The sequence below is a fragment of the Convolutriloba macropyga genome, chromosome 4, assembly GCF_964194025.1.
Source record: "Convolutriloba macropyga chromosome 4, txConMacr16.3, whole genome shotgun sequence".
NCBI classification, from domain to species: Eukaryota; Metazoa; Xenacoelomorpha; order Acoela; family Convolutidae; genus Convolutriloba; species Convolutriloba macropyga.
The window spans coordinates 8718812-8737675 of record NC_134471.1 but is presented as its reverse complement, the minus strand read 5'-3'; the positions used below and the strand labels follow the sequence as shown (position 1 = coordinate 8737675).

Below are 18864 nucleotides of genomic sequence, written 5' to 3'. Positions count from 1 at the left end.
AGAGACTTAGAAAAAATCAGCTCTCGAAAAGATCCCGAAAAAGAAATCAATGAAAAGCCCAAAAAAATTACTTTGATTTCGCACTTGAAACGTACCATTACGCTCCAAAAAACACTGTGGTAGCAATTTCAGAGAGTTATATATTAATGCAGCATCGGTCAAAAAGTAATTTTGCAACGAACCAAACTACAAGTCAAAAACTGAGCTAAATGGACAAAAAAGCTGCTTAAACGGTTATCTATATGCGCCATTGTCTTGAGAACAGTCCTTCACTAAACGCAGCGCTTGATCAAAAAACTTCTCCGGCTCAGAAACAAATTAGTTCACACGGTAAATCTGCGCACTTTCGCTTTTTGGTCAAAACGGCGTTTGTACAATTAGTACTTCCGGTAATAAAAACCGCAAGAAAACCAATACTCCTCTTTGAGTCGTAAAAAGTCCTCCAGAAAAGCAATAAATACATAATTATCGGGAAGTATAAGTGATTGCTTCGAAAGGGCAGTTTTCAGGAGCATATATTGCTTTCATACCTTGTTCCTTCTTGCATGGCTTCCTTTCCTCATTTTGGGCGCCAACGATCCACATGAATACATGACTTGGTTCTCGTGTAGGCTCGGATCGTTGTCGTGAATTTGTTTGACCACTGAGTATGTAGCAGGTCCTGAACAATATCCAAGCTACCCAAATTTTATCTCTAGTGGATTTTATTAAGTTCATGATCCTACCAAGTAAAAATCAGAAAATAAGTAAAATTAAGGTGTTTTGCGAACACCATCAGAAAAACGTAAAAAATCAGATTTTCAAGCATATTCAACCCCAAGGTTATCAGGCTTGAACTGTTTTATAAATGTAAAACTATTAATCGGAATTGATTTGCGGGTGGACATTTTTTCTCATGTAAATCCCAGTTCACGATTAGTTGTCATTTGCAAGACAATTTCAAGAAATTCTCATATCTACGCAAAAGTCTTTCAAAATAAGCAATGGCGTTTCAAAATTGCCCAAAAACTGTTCCCGGTCGCACCTTTATCTAAATTCTCGTTTACAGTCGAGTTTTCTGGTTGCTCTTTGATAGCTGCCATTCCTGTCTTCATTTCATCAATAATGGAGGGTACTCGATCATCATACACAGCACAGAACTTCTTAAGAGCAACAGCAGCACCTTCTCTCACAGATGGGATGTTGTCTAAATTAAAAACGACGTCATTTTCTCATGTCGATATCTCAAACTGCAAGGTTTGCTAAACCAAATGAACGCAATATACGAGCAAAATTCCTCAGCTCCTGATTCAGAATTCTAAATACTCACCTTGACAACGATGCCAATCAACATTGTTCATGGCGCTTTTTACGACGCTCACATCGCACAAACTCATGAATGCAATTAGTGATACCATGTCTGTTATGCTGAATTATCAGTCTATGCACTTTATCGCCAGTGTTGTAGATTATGCAGTTTTCAGGCTAAGTATTTTAAAGTCGAAATATTTTTGGGTCGAAACCTTATCATTAAGGCTCCATAAATAGGCTCCGTATCATCAAGGCTCCATAAATATTTTTATGTCTAAAATGTGAAACCAGAACAGCCCGCTGAAAAGAACTTTTGGCCTACCCTAACCTCCATTTCAAAAAAAATTTTAAATAAAAATTTAAATAAAACCACTAATGGGGCTTCAAATGACGTCACTAGAGGTTATTATATATTACTCTAACCAATAATTAAATTAAAGTAAAAACTACCAATTTTGGCACACTTCTCAATTGACTTTTATTGGAGAACTGCCGCCACTGAGTTCAGCTGCTTAAAAAACTGCTCTTAGCGACATTTTACACCTGAGCTCGAATTTTTTCAACGTTTTAAATGACAAGAACTTTTGTCTCTTTGGAACATCAAAAAAATGATAGCCGAAAAACCAAACAAAAATCAGTTCTTTTCTGATATCATCAATACGAATAGAGTGAAACTCAGTTTTTGTCTGGAAAGACTACCTTAGTTTTGCTTCCATTCTACTAGTAGATGGCTCGATCACAAAAACTAAGAATCCTGTCTTAGTAAATCAATTTTTTCAATTTTCCTGTTTACATCCAAAACTTAATGACCACGATTTATATCCTCAGTTTAAACTTCTCCATCACCTCCTTATTGCGTAGCTCGCATTCAAGCAATTGTAATACAAATGACGTCATTAGAGGTTATATATAGTCCTATAACCAATAATAAAATTAAAGTTAATAAATGACACCAACTTTGGCGCACTTCTCAATTGACTTTTAGTGGTGAACTAAGGCCACTTGAGTTCAGCTGCTTAAAACTGTGAATGAGAAATCTAAATAACACAAATCAAAAAACTAAAGGGCGCAAAAGTCACTCGAAAATTTAAATCAGTTATGCAAAAATTTTGCATAAAAAGACAAAGTTTACAATAATTGTCTCAATCTTCGCTCGGGAGCAAATTTTTTTTGACAATTTCAAAATGAGATTTATATGCTTAACTCGGACACAAATATAATCATATTTAAAACAAAAAGCATCTCAAATCTCATCGCTATAAAGATACATTTGAAAATCAGCTTAGTTTTACTGAATATCAGTGATAAGAGCACTTCGCAAAAATTGTTTTGTAAACTTCGCGGGTGAGGTTGACGAAAAATCACGAACTTCCTTTTTAGCATTGAAATGCTTTGGCAAGCTATAATAGTTTTGCACTGAGATTTGATGTTGAAATTTGGTTGATAAAACTTGAGTTTTCTAAGTTTTTCAAACTCAAATTTAAGTTTCTTCAAAAACTAAAGACAATTCAGATGAGAAAAGGGTCTAAGTCTATTGCGCGGCCATAAAAACTGTCATTCCTTTATTATTATATACCTAAAGGAAATGACATACTACTATCATATACTACGATAAGGTTATATACTACTATAACCAATGATAAAATTAAAGTTAAAAACTGATACCAATTTTGGCACACTTCTCAATTGACTTTTATTGGTGAACTGCCGCTCCTTGAGGTCAGCTGCTTAAAAAAATGCTCTTAGCAAAATTTTACACCCTAGCTCAATTTTTTCAACGATTTAAAAGACAAGAACTTTTGTTTCTTTGGCACATCAAAAAAATGATAGACGAAAAACCAAGCAAAAATCAGTTCTTTCCTTATATCTGCAATACGAATAGTGAATCTCATTTTTTGTCTGAAAGAAATGTTTGAAATAACAAATGAGACCATTTTGGTCCTCTGGCAATTGGGTTGGTGGTATTGGAAGAAAATGAAACAGCTGACAGCTTGCCAGAAAATAGCAGCAATAGCTTCATAGATCTGCGGTCTCAAAAAGATAGTAAGAATCAGACACAAAATTTTTAGAACTAAATGCTCAGATGTTACATTTTGAATAAAAATCTGTCAAACTTATTGCTGCTTCTAATAGCTGCTCTCAAATAACCTTCAATTACAGTGGTACACACGCACTTGACCTTATCTCTTTAAATTGAAGAAAAGTCAATTTTAGAGAGAGGAAGTCATTTTGAGAGTGAGGTAAGTCAGGTGTGACCAAAAACTTCATCACGCAAATGAACAAAGCACTTGCTCCACTAAGAGTGGAAAAGGACGTCATGCACGCAATTCAGTTGAAATTGCATGAACTAATGAACAAAAAGCAGATTTGAAGTGGTTGTGACGTCATATGGTCGTAACAAGAGAAGGCCAATAATAGCCCCAGCTATCGCTTTGCAGCTAATAATCAATAAATAAACGCTTTTCCAGAAAGACATCAATGAAATTTGGTTACTTTCACGACCTTAACTCTGCTTCCATTCGACTAGATTCCTGTCTAAGTACCTCTTGCCTTTTCAATCTTTCCTGTTTTAATCCGGAACTTAATGACAACGATTTATATGCTCAATCTAAACTTCTACATCACCTTCTTATTGTTTAACATGCATTCCAACAATTGTACTACATTTGTCATTTCGTTAAACATAACTTTCAAAATTAGATGACATTGTGTTCAAAGTCAGTAGGTGCATTTTAAAATGAAAAGTTAAAACTTTCAAGCTACGATTAATTCGAATTACCTGTTACCATGATCAGCTGTCTCATCCGTTCAAAAAATGGGAGTAACCTTTTTCGAAGCATACAGAGATCTGATAAAAATTTTGCTACAAAAAACTTAGAACATAGCCGCAAACTAGACTGTTGAGAACTGCTATAACAACTGACGAATGATAATCGAACAAATGAAGAGGGTATTCAAGAGTCAAAAACGAAGACCATCTCCTGTAAGACATTTGAGAAAATTAAGCATTTACAAGTTAATTTTCAAGTTACGGAAGTCACGTATGATCAAAAACTAATCCTTCTATTGACCTTAAAATTATCCACAAAGGCAGATTGCCTGAAAATAGCCTAGACATAGAACGTTGAGGCCCTTAATCAAAAAAGATAACTGTGACCAAAGACTAAACATTTGATAACCAAACTAATCCAAATCTGATTTCATATTCAACTTGTATTTTCAAACCAAACTTTAAAAAATGTTTTTCATTCAATGTAGCATTATAGTGATCTAGAATGAGTGATCTCAGATAAATTTCACTTCGAAACTGTATTCTATATTTAGACTTAATATGTAAAGCAGAATTCATATTCTTGAGTGAGGTAAGTAATCTATACTCACACGATTGGTCTAAAAACTCATACCAAAGAGAAACAAATAATACCATTCGCAGAAATTCGATTGTTTCCATTAAGATATTGTTTCTATTTGGTGAAACATAACACACAAGACATAGGGCACACAACACAACGACAAAAACCACAATACTGAAATGAGCCAAGCTCGTTTAAAAAACAAAATTAGGTAATTTATTTCGGTATAAATAGGCCCATCAAACATTCGATTGTCTCTATATAAAAAATTGAATCAAAATTGAATCCAGAACTGCGCAAAACAAAAATAGGCAGAAATAATCAAAAAAAGCAAAAACAGGTCAAAATTTGGATACAATTTAATAATTTTTTCTTACCTAAAAACCTTAAGACTGGTACGAATCAAATCAAAAGTTGATCAAAATCTGGAAACGCAAGAATTGCAACGAAAAATCACTGACAGTAAAAATTTGACAGATGACACACAAACCGCTGGAAACCCTCGCAAACTGATAAATTTTAAAGTAAAAAATGCCATGTAGAGCTCCAACCGATGCTCAAAATCACCAAAATCATTTCCAATAGTACATTTCTTTGTCAATGTATTTGCGTAAATCTTTTTGGTCTGATTAAGTTAGGTGAAACTAACAAACTATCGAACTGCATTGAAATTTCCGCACGAGAACAGAACACACTGGATTAGACAAAAATTTTTCATGTCAACTTTCTCTCTCTCTCTCTCTCAAAATAATACAGGAACAAGTTTTACACTCAAGATTTAAATGCTTTTTCAACAGATTGCCCTGAACGCTCACGTGCGACAATGACTTTTACATCCTGTTTGAGTGACACATAACCGATTAAAAAACAGATCATGATAACTCTTTTTCAAGTCGTAAAAACCGCAAAGAGACCAATAAGAGCTTCAATATCACGCCAAGGCCATTAAAAAACCATAGCGAGAAATGGCCTCACGCACACAAAATATATTGCAAAGTGGTAGAAGTAATTTAAAAAATCAAATTATCGCAAGAACCATTAATGGACGAGACGTATTAAAAATCTACCATGTTATTAATGGTCCCCAAACCGTTTGGATTTAAGAAAAATGCGATTTGGCAAAAAATAAGAAACCGGGAAAAAAGCACCGCTTATTTTGCTATTTTTCACCAATACACTATGGCATGGCAAATAATAATTCGTCTTCGTAGCATTGAAAATGAGAAAAATCCAGAAGACTTTTGATGACAAATAACTTCACCCTGTCACCAAAAAAGGTTTTGGCAATTAAAAACTGTCAACTAAACTAGAACTTTTAGCGTCAATTAGAAATCAAATTTTTAACCTGTTAAATTGTGGTAGAAATTGTCTAGAATCTCGTCTGAGGTAGCTTTACACTCTTCTGGGAATGCTTCCACAAAGTGTCCAGTAGCCACACAGGCTGAGTCTCGCACTGGCCAGCTGAAACAGGGAAGCTTTTCAATGCTCGAAAAACAACTCCATGTCACTGAACAACTCCAAATCAATAAGATCGAGATACGAGAATTGATGAACTATCCAAATTTCATACATAACCCGAGTTACATATTTTTCTTCTCCAGCACACACTCAGTGTCTCGCACAACCAAACCAGACAGGTTACCATTACCTTAGGAAATTCCATTTATGTTACGCTAATTTATGAGTATTTTAACAAACAGCAGCAAGCGAGAAAAAAGCACTATTTCAAAGGACAGTTGTTTGAAAAAAGACATTATATGAAGACAATTTTTTTTTGCCCAGCCACCTAACTGAAAGCTTTACTACTCCAGCCTGACTGAAATCATGACTCTAATTTGACTTCTCATTAACATTAAAAGGTAAAAGAGTCAAAGAAAATCCCATTACAATCCAAATCCGAATCGTAAAAACCAAGAGCACCGCAATATAGCTTCGCTTAGCTTACAGCTTCGCAGCCATAGAAACAAAAAATGAAAAACTCAAAACAACAGCTCTTAAGACACAGAGACCCGGAAGAAAACAATCTTCTGATTTTAAGCTTGCGAAATTAAATGTTCTCGCTTGATTGAGTTAAATTAAATCAGTTTTTAATGGACCAGCAACAACAAATATTTTTTATATGTTATCGATAATTTAATTTATTGCAATCTTACAATAGCAAATGAACAAAAAAATATTCAAAAGTAGACGTAGTAGAATATTCAAATCTGGTCTTCATAGCACTAAATCTTTCCATCATGGCAAAAAGACAATCAATTGAATGAGGCCCAATGGACAGAGTTATGCTGAAAACTGTTATTCAGAGTTCGCCTTACTCCATCGCCTTACTTTCATTTCGGTCACTGTCCTCGCTATAAGTGGCACCTTGAACATGTTACTCGATATGGACATACTTTTCTCTGCATTTGAACATTCAAATTTTATCTAAGGTCATGGAATCAACAAATAGCGTATTTGTGAGAAACTATTTTATCGTTTAATAATTGAAACGTGCCGTTTGCTATTAATGGGAAGCAGAACTTGACATTAGAATCCTACACAAAAAAAGCAGGAAGCTCACTAAAAAACAAACACTCACGTGAAGTACTTAGCCCGAACTAGAATTAATTGTGAGCAAAATTAAAAGTGTCTTAGTAATTTAAAATCATTTATTGACACAACAAAGTCAAAACATATCCTCAAGCAATGCCTCAGAAAAAAAATCAATTTGACTGACTTACACAGATCAAATTGAATAAAAAAGACAAAGGTAACAGGAGACTAGCACTCTAGGGACACCAACTAGATCTGATAACATTCAGCTTAAAATCCTTCACAAGTTACGACTCCAAAACAATTATTTGCATTAAATCGTGTAATAGAGTTAGATTCCTTTCCATCAACTCTATTCAAAAGCTAGACAAAAGAAAGCAAAATAATACAAAACCAAATGAAAAATGCAGTGCAAGACAAGGGCAAAGAAATGAAGGAACCTTAAAATCAAAATTTAATACCAATTTAGAAGCAATCTACAAAAATGGTTACATGCCAAAGTAACATCAATTGTTCCAAAAAACCAACCAAACATTTTTGTATTAGTAGCAACAACACACAAACTAAACAGGAAAAAAAACAAAAAAGGAAAAAGTGAAAAAATTATAAAACTTTTCAACTCAATTCACAAAAAGCTAACCCAAACTTCTATTAGCAAGAGCCTTGTAATAACTTGCAAAAAATAGCTTAAAATAAAAATAAATAGAACTAGATTAAACCAAAAAAACACTTACCAAAAGTGGAAACCAAAAAAAGTTATTTAAAACTGCAAAATTGTCTCAAATTGCATCGAAAATCTATTTGCGCCAGGTGGTCAAAAAAATTTCCGAAGGAGCAATTAATAGTTAAAATAAAACATAACCGACTAAACGTCGGAAGAATTGCTCTCGAACGACTAGTGGGAGCTCTAATCAACTGCAGCCTACTTCAGTCGGCCGGGGGGAGGGGTGGGAGCCTAAATGGGACTAAGAAGTTCAATAGTGGGCTTCAAACAAACACATTAGAGGTTAACATATACCACTATTAAGATTTAAAGTGAAAAATGGCACTTCGGCGAACTTTTCATTTGACTTTTATTATTAAATTGCCGCCAATTGAATTCAGCTGCTTGAAATTGTGATTGAGAGAGAATTTTAGACCACGCGAAACTCAAAAAGTCAAGGGCGTAAAAGTCATTCGAAAAAACAAAATGGTCAAGCAAAAATTTTGCATAAAAAAGACACACACGTTTACAATAATTGCTATTAACTTCGTTCAAGAGCAATTAATGAGAAATACCACATTGGACGAAAACGCAACAGTTGAAACAAAACTCCTTTGAAAAGCTGCCAATGAACCAAAAACTTCGCTCGCTTAGAGCAAACTTTTAATAACCGTCTTTCGAAAAATTGAATTGACAAATAGGCCCTTTTCTCTTCTTTCCGCTCTTGAATTCTGTTAAAAACGGAAACAATTTATTTATTTTTTCCATGCGGTCTTGATTTTTATGTTCTGTTTCAGATCCACTCGAACGATTAAAAAAAATGAATGACCATAATCTTAAGGTTGTAAAAAGACAGCTCCTCAATACAATTCGAACTCAAATGCTAAAAAACCAAGACAACAATTTTTACCCACCCGCCTCACTGAGAGCTTAACTACTCCAACGTGACTGAAATCTTGACTAACATGATTCCTAATTGACATTAAAAGGTAAAAACCAGTGTCAAAGAAAAGACCATTACAATCCAAAACTTTTGATTGTAAAAACCAATATAGCTACGCTCAGATTACAGCTTCGCAGCTATAAAAAAAAACAATTCAAAACTACTGTCATTTAAACAAAAATTTTACAAAAGGACCAAAATTATCACTATTTTAAACCAAAAAAAAACTTGGAAAAATTGAACAGTAAAAAAGTGCTAAAAAATGGTCTAAAACTGTAAAATTACAAAAATGGCTCAAATTGCATCAAAAATCTACTTGCGCCAGATTGTCAAGGAGTTTTCCAAAGAATCAATTAATGGTTAAAATAATTGAGAAAAACCACAGTGGACGAAAAGGCAACAGTTGACACAAAACTCCTTTGAAAAGCTGCAAATGAACCAAAAATTTCACTCGCTTAGCGCAAACTTTAAAAAACCGTCTTTCAAAAACTTGAATGAACAAAAAAGTCACTCTCTTCTTTCCGCTCTTGAATTTTGTTCAACAACGAAAATGCGGACTTGATTTTTATGTCTGTTTCATAACCACTCGTGCAATAATCTTTGAATTGTAAAAAGACAGCGCTTCAATACAATTCTAACTATTTGAATGGTAAAGAACAAAAAGCAGGCCCAATAATACCTCATCTTAGCTATCTCCATCTCAGGGATTAATCAAAACTTTTGGCGTCAAAATTTTACAAAATAATCTCTTACCTGTCGTCGTCGAAGCATACCATGAGTAATTCCAACAAAGTCTCCACGTGAACACTCAAAACCTCCTTTTCAATCTTAGTGACTAATTCCGTCACACATGCGCATACTGCCTCTCTCACTGCGTGGTTCTCCGCTTCTGTATAATCAATTCAGGCTTGCTGAGAATTTCTTAGTAAAATATTCTATTTATACCAGTTATATTAGATATTCAAACATAAACAATTGACAAAAGCCTATTTTTTTAAAAAAATAAAACCGCTTAATCTATGATTCTGGTAATACTTGAAAATTGAAACCTGTAAGAAGCAACCTGTAAGTGAAAAACCCTGAGTAAAATGGTGTTGGCTCACTATGAAACCAAAAGTATCATTATAGCACTTCGAACGACGATTCGGCTACAAGCAAACAGCCAGCACACTGCCGAACATAGTTTGAGCCAAATAATTTAGATAGAAACAGATACAGAATTGACTAAATTCGATTCGACTTTTTTAATTAAAAAAATCGTTAATTATAATAACAGCAAGCCTGATTGCTGGACGTAAAAGGCAACAACATCCCCCATGTATTCACAGACAATTTGCCTGCCTGTGTCAGCGAAGACTTCTCGCCACGTCTGCTGAGAGAAAAGTCTCACTCCCTCCGCAATGTAGTATCTGTTCAGACACATCGGAGGCAGCAGGATTGGCAAGAGTGGATTGAGGTTGTCTCTGGTTAACACTGAAAATTGGAAGACATTGGAAATTTATTGACCAAAGAGCATTCATTGTGAATTTTGACATACGCTATTTTGGCACACATTGCGTAACTTGGTATTCGATAAGTTGTGATGCAGTCCTTCTAAATGACAATTTTCTACGACGTGACAATTGTTCTACGAATTTTTCCTGCTACATGTCAATTTTTCTAATGCCAAAATATTGAATAAACCGATTAAAAAAGAGCAACTGGTATTTCGAGCCTGTTTCATCATACCTTAGTACATAATTTGATCTCATGGTTGGCTGTAATAGTTTCATATTCAAGTCTCACTGGTGGCTTAGGCATGACCACTGAGCTTGAGGTGAGCTCAAATACACTAGTCTCATCTAAAACTTCAATACAATGTAAACTATCTACATTAGGCATTATTAAGCGAAATATTTATTCTGATGAATTTAACTGCAGGTTAAAATATAGGCTATTTCGGAATATTTGACATTATGATATTGGCCATTTTGGCAGGACACCAGTAAAGATATTTCTCCCCTCGAGAAAAATTCTGTAACTGAAAAATATCTATAAATAGCATTTAAGTCTAAATTGTCAAAAAAAAAATTAAAGCAGAAAATTGCGAGAATGTCAAACCCATGTACATTTTTCAGCAACCGCAATGTAATTCAAGCGTCATGATTATACTCATGAAGATAATGGGGAAAGTGTTAAAAAGTAACCTCACTGATCCTTCGCCTATTTGATTTGTGTTATTGTAGTTAACTATCGCCAATCAATGCATAACGAAACTCCGAATGAGAGTGATTTCGATAAAATAAAAAAAAGCATCACGAAAAGCAGTCATATCAGTCACTCCTAAACCGACGTAAACTAGCACCTAGCTATTATTTTTCACTAATAATGGGCATTATTGATCAACACTTACGTTCACACAGCTTCCGCGTCACAACAGATGCAGACATTCGAACCTGACTCCAATTATCCGAGAGTCCTCTCGCAATAAGCAGAGACACTTCGCGGGTGAATGACCGAGCGGACTCATCCTGAGAGTTCAAATTATGCATGGCAACCAGTGAACTTAGAACATGGTGCGACATTTCGCGAACGAAGCGGTTCCTGTGTTCAGTTGCTGAGGCAATGAGGTTGCAGAGTTCATTGTCGATATTTGAATTGTTTGGTTGCAGCCCTGAAAAGAGGAAACTGCACAAAAAGCACCTGCAGCTACAGCAGATTTGCCTTCGTACAAGCATAACTTATTAAAGGAATTGTCCTTTCTTCCATTGCTCCTTCATTGTATTACGACAGATACAAAAAGATTTCCGGAAACGAGGCGCAACATAGACCATAGAGGCCCTTAGCCGAAAAAGATTACTGGGACCCTGACAAAAAAACATTTCAAACATAACCGACTAACGTCGGGCGAATTGCTCTCAAAGGACCGACGAGCGGTTGGCTTCATCAGTAGCTAGCCACGTGGGGGGGGGGGGGGGGGGTGCCCGGGGGCTGATAGGGGGCAACACTAGGTTGGGGGGCAACAGCGCGGTGGGGGTGGAGGCAATAGGGGGGGGGGTCAACAGGGGGGGGGCAACCTCTAAGAACCGCCCTTCACACCATAAGTATAAGTCTCCAAAACAGTTTGAGCTGTGAAACAGAGCTGAAAGGCTCTAAGAGTACTTAATGCCCGCTGGGCGCTACCTGTTTATCCCGTTTTTGAGGACGAAAAGTCAAAAGCGTCAGACGAAAAATCGGTCAAGCGAAAAATCGCATAAAAAAGACCGACAGGACTAATATAATTGCTACAAATTTCGTTTGAGATATTAATCAAAATTCTGATTTCAATTTCTCATTATCAAATAGAATTTTAAAAATGTCTTGTTTAAAAATGTCTTGTTTAAAAATCGTCTAATTATCTCTTTTCGTTTACCTCTAAAATTTTTTACTTAGTTCATATTCTCAATTTAGTTTCGATTAGACTGTGAAGTCGTTTTCTTGTGTGATGTACGTCATATACGCTTTGAGAAATCTATCAGACGATTAACCAAAATCAATACAGTAAAATGCCACGCACACAATACAGCTGCTCAAAGGTGGGAAGATGATGAATTAAAAAGCATTGACGCACGACTCTGGAAACGAGCCGATTTCGTATTAACTTAAAAAAATGTGGGAACAATAATTTTGCTCAACATTCAAAAAACAACAAGTTAACAAACTTCCAGCAATTTAAGGGTAAACCATATGGGGATGGTACGCTGGGGGCATGCGCGGCTATGTCAGAGGAATCGATTAAATGTAGAACATAACCGACTAACGTCGGGCGAATTGCTCTCAAACGAACGGCGAGCGGTTTGCTTCCTCAATTGCTAGTAAAGCATTAGTGAGACTAGCTTTAGATTAATTGAAAGGGTGTAAGGTGAGCGCAGCGGGAGTGCAACGCAGCGGGATGCAAAAGTGGATTGAGGGCTGATGTGGGGGCGGTGGGTGGGTGGGGGAGTGCGATGAATTTCTAAGAACCGCCCTTCACACCATAAGTATAAGTCTCCTAAACAGTTTCTGTTAATCGCATACTTGAAGACTAGTGGCCTGAACGGCTCTAAAAGAACTTTATACAAACTGGGCGCTCCCTCTTTATCCCGCTTCTGAAGACGAAAGTCAAATGGGTCAGACGAAAAATCGTCCAAGCAAAAAAGACAAACAGGATTAATATCTGCTAAAAATTGCTTTTGAGAGAAACTAACAATGATTTCCTAAAAAGTGCCTGCAACGTCATTTATGATAAAAACTTTTCCACAATAACTCATTGTTAACGAGGATCGAGATGATGACATTACGTCACATAACAGCAGCTGAAGTTGCGACATCAACAAAGAGAGAGAAAGAGAGAGATAGAGCGATAGACAAAAACGTGAACGAGAAAAAAGGAAAGAACCCCTTAGTGACAGAGAGAAAGTGAGATAGGGATATTTACCATGATGGGATTCGAGTTTGCAACTTCTAGTTTTCTAAACAAATCATAGAAAAAACTGAAAAAGCATAATTAGAAACAAACGTTTTTAACTTCGCAGTAAAAAAAATTCAAAACCATTTGTTGTCTAAAAAGTTCTGTTAAGTAACCCATCTCCAAGACTTAAACAGTTTCGTTGGCCAGTAACGCTCGTTAAACTCAATTAGGATAACGAAAATTGAAAAATTTAACAATTGCAAATTTTAACAAATTTTGCTAAAATTCAACATGTCAATATCTTAAAAACCATTTCATTGTCTCAAGAGACTATCCAGCATCCCTGTTTCAAGCATGAAAAAGTCTCCATAAAGATCAATAGAGTTGGGAAATCAAAATTTGAAATAAAAATTTTATCCAAAAATTGCCTAAACACGAGTCATTAAAATAATGAGTTCAATTCCATTAGTTCTAGAAACCATTCAGCAGCTTATTATCAAATCTTGGGGTAGGTCGCAGGGCCCCTGGTGCCAGAAAAATTTCAGAAACATGAAAAAATTGCAAATATTTTGAAAAATTGCTTAAATTCGTGATAATAAAACCTTGAAAAACATTCCGTTACATCTATAAGCCATGCAGTAACAATTTATCAAACCCTAGAGGAAGTTCCGTGGCTCTTGAGGCTAGAGAAACCTGAAAATTCAAAAAACTGCTAAAATTCGTGATCTTAAAATCCTGCAAGACATTCCATTACATCTAGAAATACCACAGTAATCTATTTTCAAACCCTATAGGAGATTTCTTGGCTCTTGAGTCTGAAAAAACCTAAAAAAATCAAAAAATTTATTTAAAAAACTTAACAAGTTTTCTCAAGTTTTTGATAAAAGTTTTTGGCCCATGGGTCTGGAAAGACCTGAATAAGGAAAAACGTCACAAATTTGAAAAATTGCACGTTTTATCAAAAACTGCTAAAATTTGTGATGTTAAAATGCTGAAACCATTCCATTACCACTAGAAACTACGCAGTAACCTATTTTTAAAACCTAGAGGAGGTTCCTTGACACATAGGGCTAAAAAACAAAAAAAGTCGAAAACTTTCAAAAAGCTTGAAAAAATTGTGCAAAATAGTATAAATTTGCGTGTTTTTGGCGAGCGGTTGTTCGTCAGTAGCTAGAAACAGTGGAGGGTTCTTCAACCTCTAAGAACCGCCCTTCACACCATAGGTATAAGTCTCCAAAACCGTTTGAGCTGTGAAACAGAGCTGAAAGGCTCTAAAAGCACTTAATGCCCGCTAGGCGCTACCTGTTTATCCTGTTTTTGGTACGAAAAGTCAAAAGCGTCAGGCGAAAAATCGGTCAAGCTTAAAATCGCATAAAAAAAGACCGACAGGATTATTATAATTGCGACAAACTTCTTTTGAGAGCAATTAAACAAACTTCAATCACTTATTTTGAAACTCATTTTTCTGAGAGAGTTAAATCCGGGTGACTCCTTGCACTTTTAGGTCAAACGCCTGAACAAACGCAATCTGCTGAAAAAACAAAACCTATAGATTACCGGAAACGAATCGAAGAGTCGGGCAATATGAACTAAATTTGCCTATATCAGACATATCAAAAAAGGAATCAACAAAAAAAGTTATTGCCAACTAAAATGCACACAGTTTAGGACGTGGGTAGATGGGGTGGGGGTTTTGCGTGTGTGGCGCGGGAGAGGGGGCTGGGGTGTGTCGGAGAGCCTGTGTTCACTATAATCACAACGACCAATGTGGCAACACTGTTCAAGGAAGAACTCGCCATTGCATTATCCTTAACTCACTTTTCCGTCTTAAAAAATTGTATTAAATAGCTTGCAACAAAAACCTTTATTTCTGTATAAGGTACTTTCCAAGAACATATCAGTCCCGTGACCAAGTACTGGTAGTATCACAAATTGCTCACCATCTGATTCCGAGATGTTGATAGATTGTGCCATAGCATTCATGACATGTTCTAGACATGCCATGTACGACTCAAGAGCCCTCCAACCAGCTGTATTGTGAAGCACCATTTCACTACTTCCCCCAGCTCCACATTCACCACTTTCCATTACATCCTGCTGATCAGTCGCTAAACCTTCTTGGGTTTGATCACTACCATTTGGCTTCCCGCCGTTGTGTCCATTTGTTAATTCATGAGTTCCGTTTGAAACAACGTTTGAGTTACTTCCATTATTCTCAATATTCTGGAGTGAGTCTCCAGTTTCTTCATCAGTAACGTTGATAGAGCTATCAAAAATGTCCGCTTGTCGTACCATATATACCTAAAACCACAAAAAAATTAAGGGCGTGGAGCTTGCACGGCTACGGGAGTAGTAAAGGAAAGTGACTAGAACCTCAACGGGGGGGGGGGGGGGGGGGGGGGGGACGGACAATTTTTGCAATGCACATCTACAACGGGGTGGGACACTTTATAGGTTGCAAAAATTGTCCCCCTCCTTTTTTGACCAAAAATGGAAAACTTTTCGGTTGATTTTAACTTTGTTCAATTTGTTTACAAGCTTGACCCAGTTTTTGTTACGACTAACTGTTTGCTGCGGGGTCTGTTTGTTTGTTTAGAACAGTGATATAAATTAAGCACTGCTATTGCTTGGACAATTTTTGGAACGCCCGTCTACTACGGGGTGGGACACTTCCAAAAATTTTATAGATTGCAAAAATTGTCCCCCCCCCCTTTTGACCGAAAATGGAAAACTTTTCGGTTGATTTTAACTTTGTTCAATTTGTTTACAAGCTTGACCCAGTTTTTGTTACGACTAACTGTTTGCTGCGGGGTCTGTTTGTTTGTTTAGAACAGTGATATAAATTAAGCACTGCTATTGCTTGGACAATTTTTGGAACGCCCGTCTACTACGGGGTGGGACACTTCCAAAAATTTTATAGATTGCAAAAATTGTCCCCCCCCCTTTAGACCGAAAATGGAAAACTTTTCGGTTGATTTTAACTTTGTTCAATTTGTTTACAAGCTTGACCCAGTTTTTGTTACGACTAACTGTTTGCTGCGGGGTCTGTTTGTTTGTTTAGAACAGTGATATAAATTAAGCACTGCTATTGCTTGGACAATTTTTGGAACGCCCGTCTACTACGGGGTGGGACACTTCCAAAAATTTTATAGATTGCAAAAATTGTCCCCCCCCTTTTGACCGAAAATGGAAAACTTTTCGGTTGATTTTAACTTTGTTCAATTTGTTTACAAGCTTGACCCAGTTTTTGTTACGACTAACTGTTTGCTGCGGGGTCTGTTTGTTTGTTTAGAACAGTGATATAAATTAAGCACTGCTATTGCTTGGACAATTTTTGGAACGCCCGTCTACTACGGGGTGGGACACTTCCAAAAATTTTATAGATTGCAAAAATTGTCCCCCCCCTTTTGACCGAAAATGGAAAACTTTTCGGTTGATTTTAACTTTGTTCAATTTGTTTACAAGCTTGACCCAGTTTTTGTTACGACTAACTGTTTGCTGCGGGGTCTGTTTGTCCGTTTAGAACAGTGATATAAATTAAGCACTGCTATTGCTAGCATTGCGATTACATGTTTTGTGTATGATAAAAGTATTCAGATCCAGTTTTTCATATTTGAGAATTTACCGCTAATGGGCGTCGACACTTGGGCGTCGACACTTGGGGTCGAAAAATTTTTTTGTGTTTTTTCGGCTTCAATCAATGTAAAAATGTGTGAAACATGTTTTTTGAGTAAAAAAAAGTTGTCGGAAAAAATTTTTTCAAATTTTGAAATTTTTGCCCTATAGGAGATCAGAACTTGTAAAAATTTTTGAAAAATGTGGTCGAAAAATTTTTTTGTGTTTTTTCGGCTTCAATCAATGTAAAAATGTGTGAAACATGTTTTTTGAGTAAAAAAAAGTTGTCGGAAAAAATTTTTTCAAATTTTGAAATTTTTGCCCTATAGGAGATCAGAACTTGTAAAAATTTTTGAAAAATGGGGTCGAAAAATTTTTTTGTGTTTTTTCGGCTTTAATCAATGTAAAAATGTGTGAAACATGTTCTTTGAGTAAAAAAAGTTGTCGGAAAAAATTTTTTTTAAATTTTGAAAATTTTGCCCCATAGGAGATCAGAACTTGTAAAAATTTTTGAAAAATGGGGTCGAAAAATTTTTTTGCGTTTTTTCGGCTTTAATCAATGTAAAAATGTGTGAAACATGTTTTTTGAGTAAAAAAAAGTTGTCGGAAAAAATTTTTTCAAATTTTGAAATTTTTGCCCTATAGGAGATCAGAACTTGTAAAAATTTTTGAAAAATGGGGTCGAAAAATTTTTTTGTGTTTTTTCGGCTTCAATCAATGTAAAAATGTGTGAAACATGTTTTTTGAGTAAAAAAAAGTTGTCGGAAAAAATTTTTTCAAATTTTGAAATTTTTGCCCTATAGGAGATCAGAACTTGTAAAAATTTTTGAAAAATGGGGTCGAAAAATTTTTTTGCGTTTTTTCGGCTTTAATCAATGTAAAAATGTGTGAAACATGTTTTTTGAGTAAAAAAAGTTGTCGGAAAAAATTTTTTCAAATTTTGAAATTTTTGCCCTATAGGAGATCAGGACTTGTAAAAATTTTTGAGAAATGGGGTCAAAAAAATTTTTTTTTGTGTTTTTTGGTTTGAATCAATGCAAATAGTTGTGAAACACGTTTTGTGAGTGATAAAAGTAGTCAGAAAAGATTTTATTGGAAATCGAATTTTTGTCCTATAGGAGGACAAGAACTTATAAAATTTTTTGAGAAATAGGGTCCAAAATCTTTGTTGATTTTTTGTCTCTATTAGATGTGATACGGTGTTAATCATGTTTTTTGCATCAACCACACCCCAACCAACACGCCCAACCCACCAACACCCGACCACAGCCCAACCAACACGCCCGACCCACCAACACCCAACCACACCCCAACCAACACGCCCAACCCACCAACACCCGACCACACCCTAACCAACACGCCCAACACCCAACCACACCCCTACCAACACCCCCAACCCACGAACACACGTTCAACCAACCAACACACATGCCCAACCCACACGCCCAGCCAACACACACACACGAGCGACGCACCTAAACCAACCACACCCAAACACAACCCCCAAACACACAAACACGCGCCACCCACCTACACCAACCACACCCAAACACAACCTCCGATTTAAGTAAAATATTTCAACTGCAGTACACATATGCATACAAAAAAAATCTATAAATTCACGTAAAAAGGTTGAGCAGGAGATAGTTTTGATCTACCGACCTCTGGGTTATGGGCCCAGCGCGCTCCCCCTGCGCCATCCTGCTTTAAATACATAAACACTTATATATAGCAACTTGCATACATCATACAAAACTGCATATATGCATATACAACATGCATACACATATACATACATACATACATACATACATACATACATACATACATACATACATACATACATACATACATACATACATACATACATACATACATACATACATACATACATACATACATACATACATACATACATACATACATACATACATACATACATACATACATACATACATACATACATACATACATACATACATACATACATACATACATACATACATACATACATACATAC

General features: G+C 35.9%; 1 protein-coding gene across 1 annotated transcript in view; it reads right to left on the bottom strand.

Annotated features, from left to right (window-relative positions):
• LOC142337451 (uncharacterized) overlaps positions 1 to 18864 on the bottom strand; it is a 47651-nt gene that overhangs the window by 10441 nt on the left and 18346 nt on the right. The window contains exons 2-8 of the mRNA XM_075386679.1: positions 15170 to 15530; positions 11214 to 11474; positions 10103 to 10294; positions 9575 to 9710; positions 5989 to 6104; positions 1025 to 1186; positions 531 to 661 (exon numbers count right to left, since the gene is read on the bottom strand). Of these exons, the coding sequence (XP_075242794.1) occupies positions 531 to 661; positions 1025 to 1186; positions 5989 to 6104; positions 9575 to 9710; positions 10103 to 10294; positions 11214 to 11474; positions 15170 to 15524 (1353 nt within the window). The 5' untranslated portion in view covers positions 15525 to 15530. The remainder of the gene's footprint in view (positions 1 to 530; positions 662 to 1024; positions 1187 to 5988; positions 6105 to 9574; positions 9711 to 10102; positions 10295 to 11213; positions 11475 to 15169; positions 15531 to 18864) is intronic.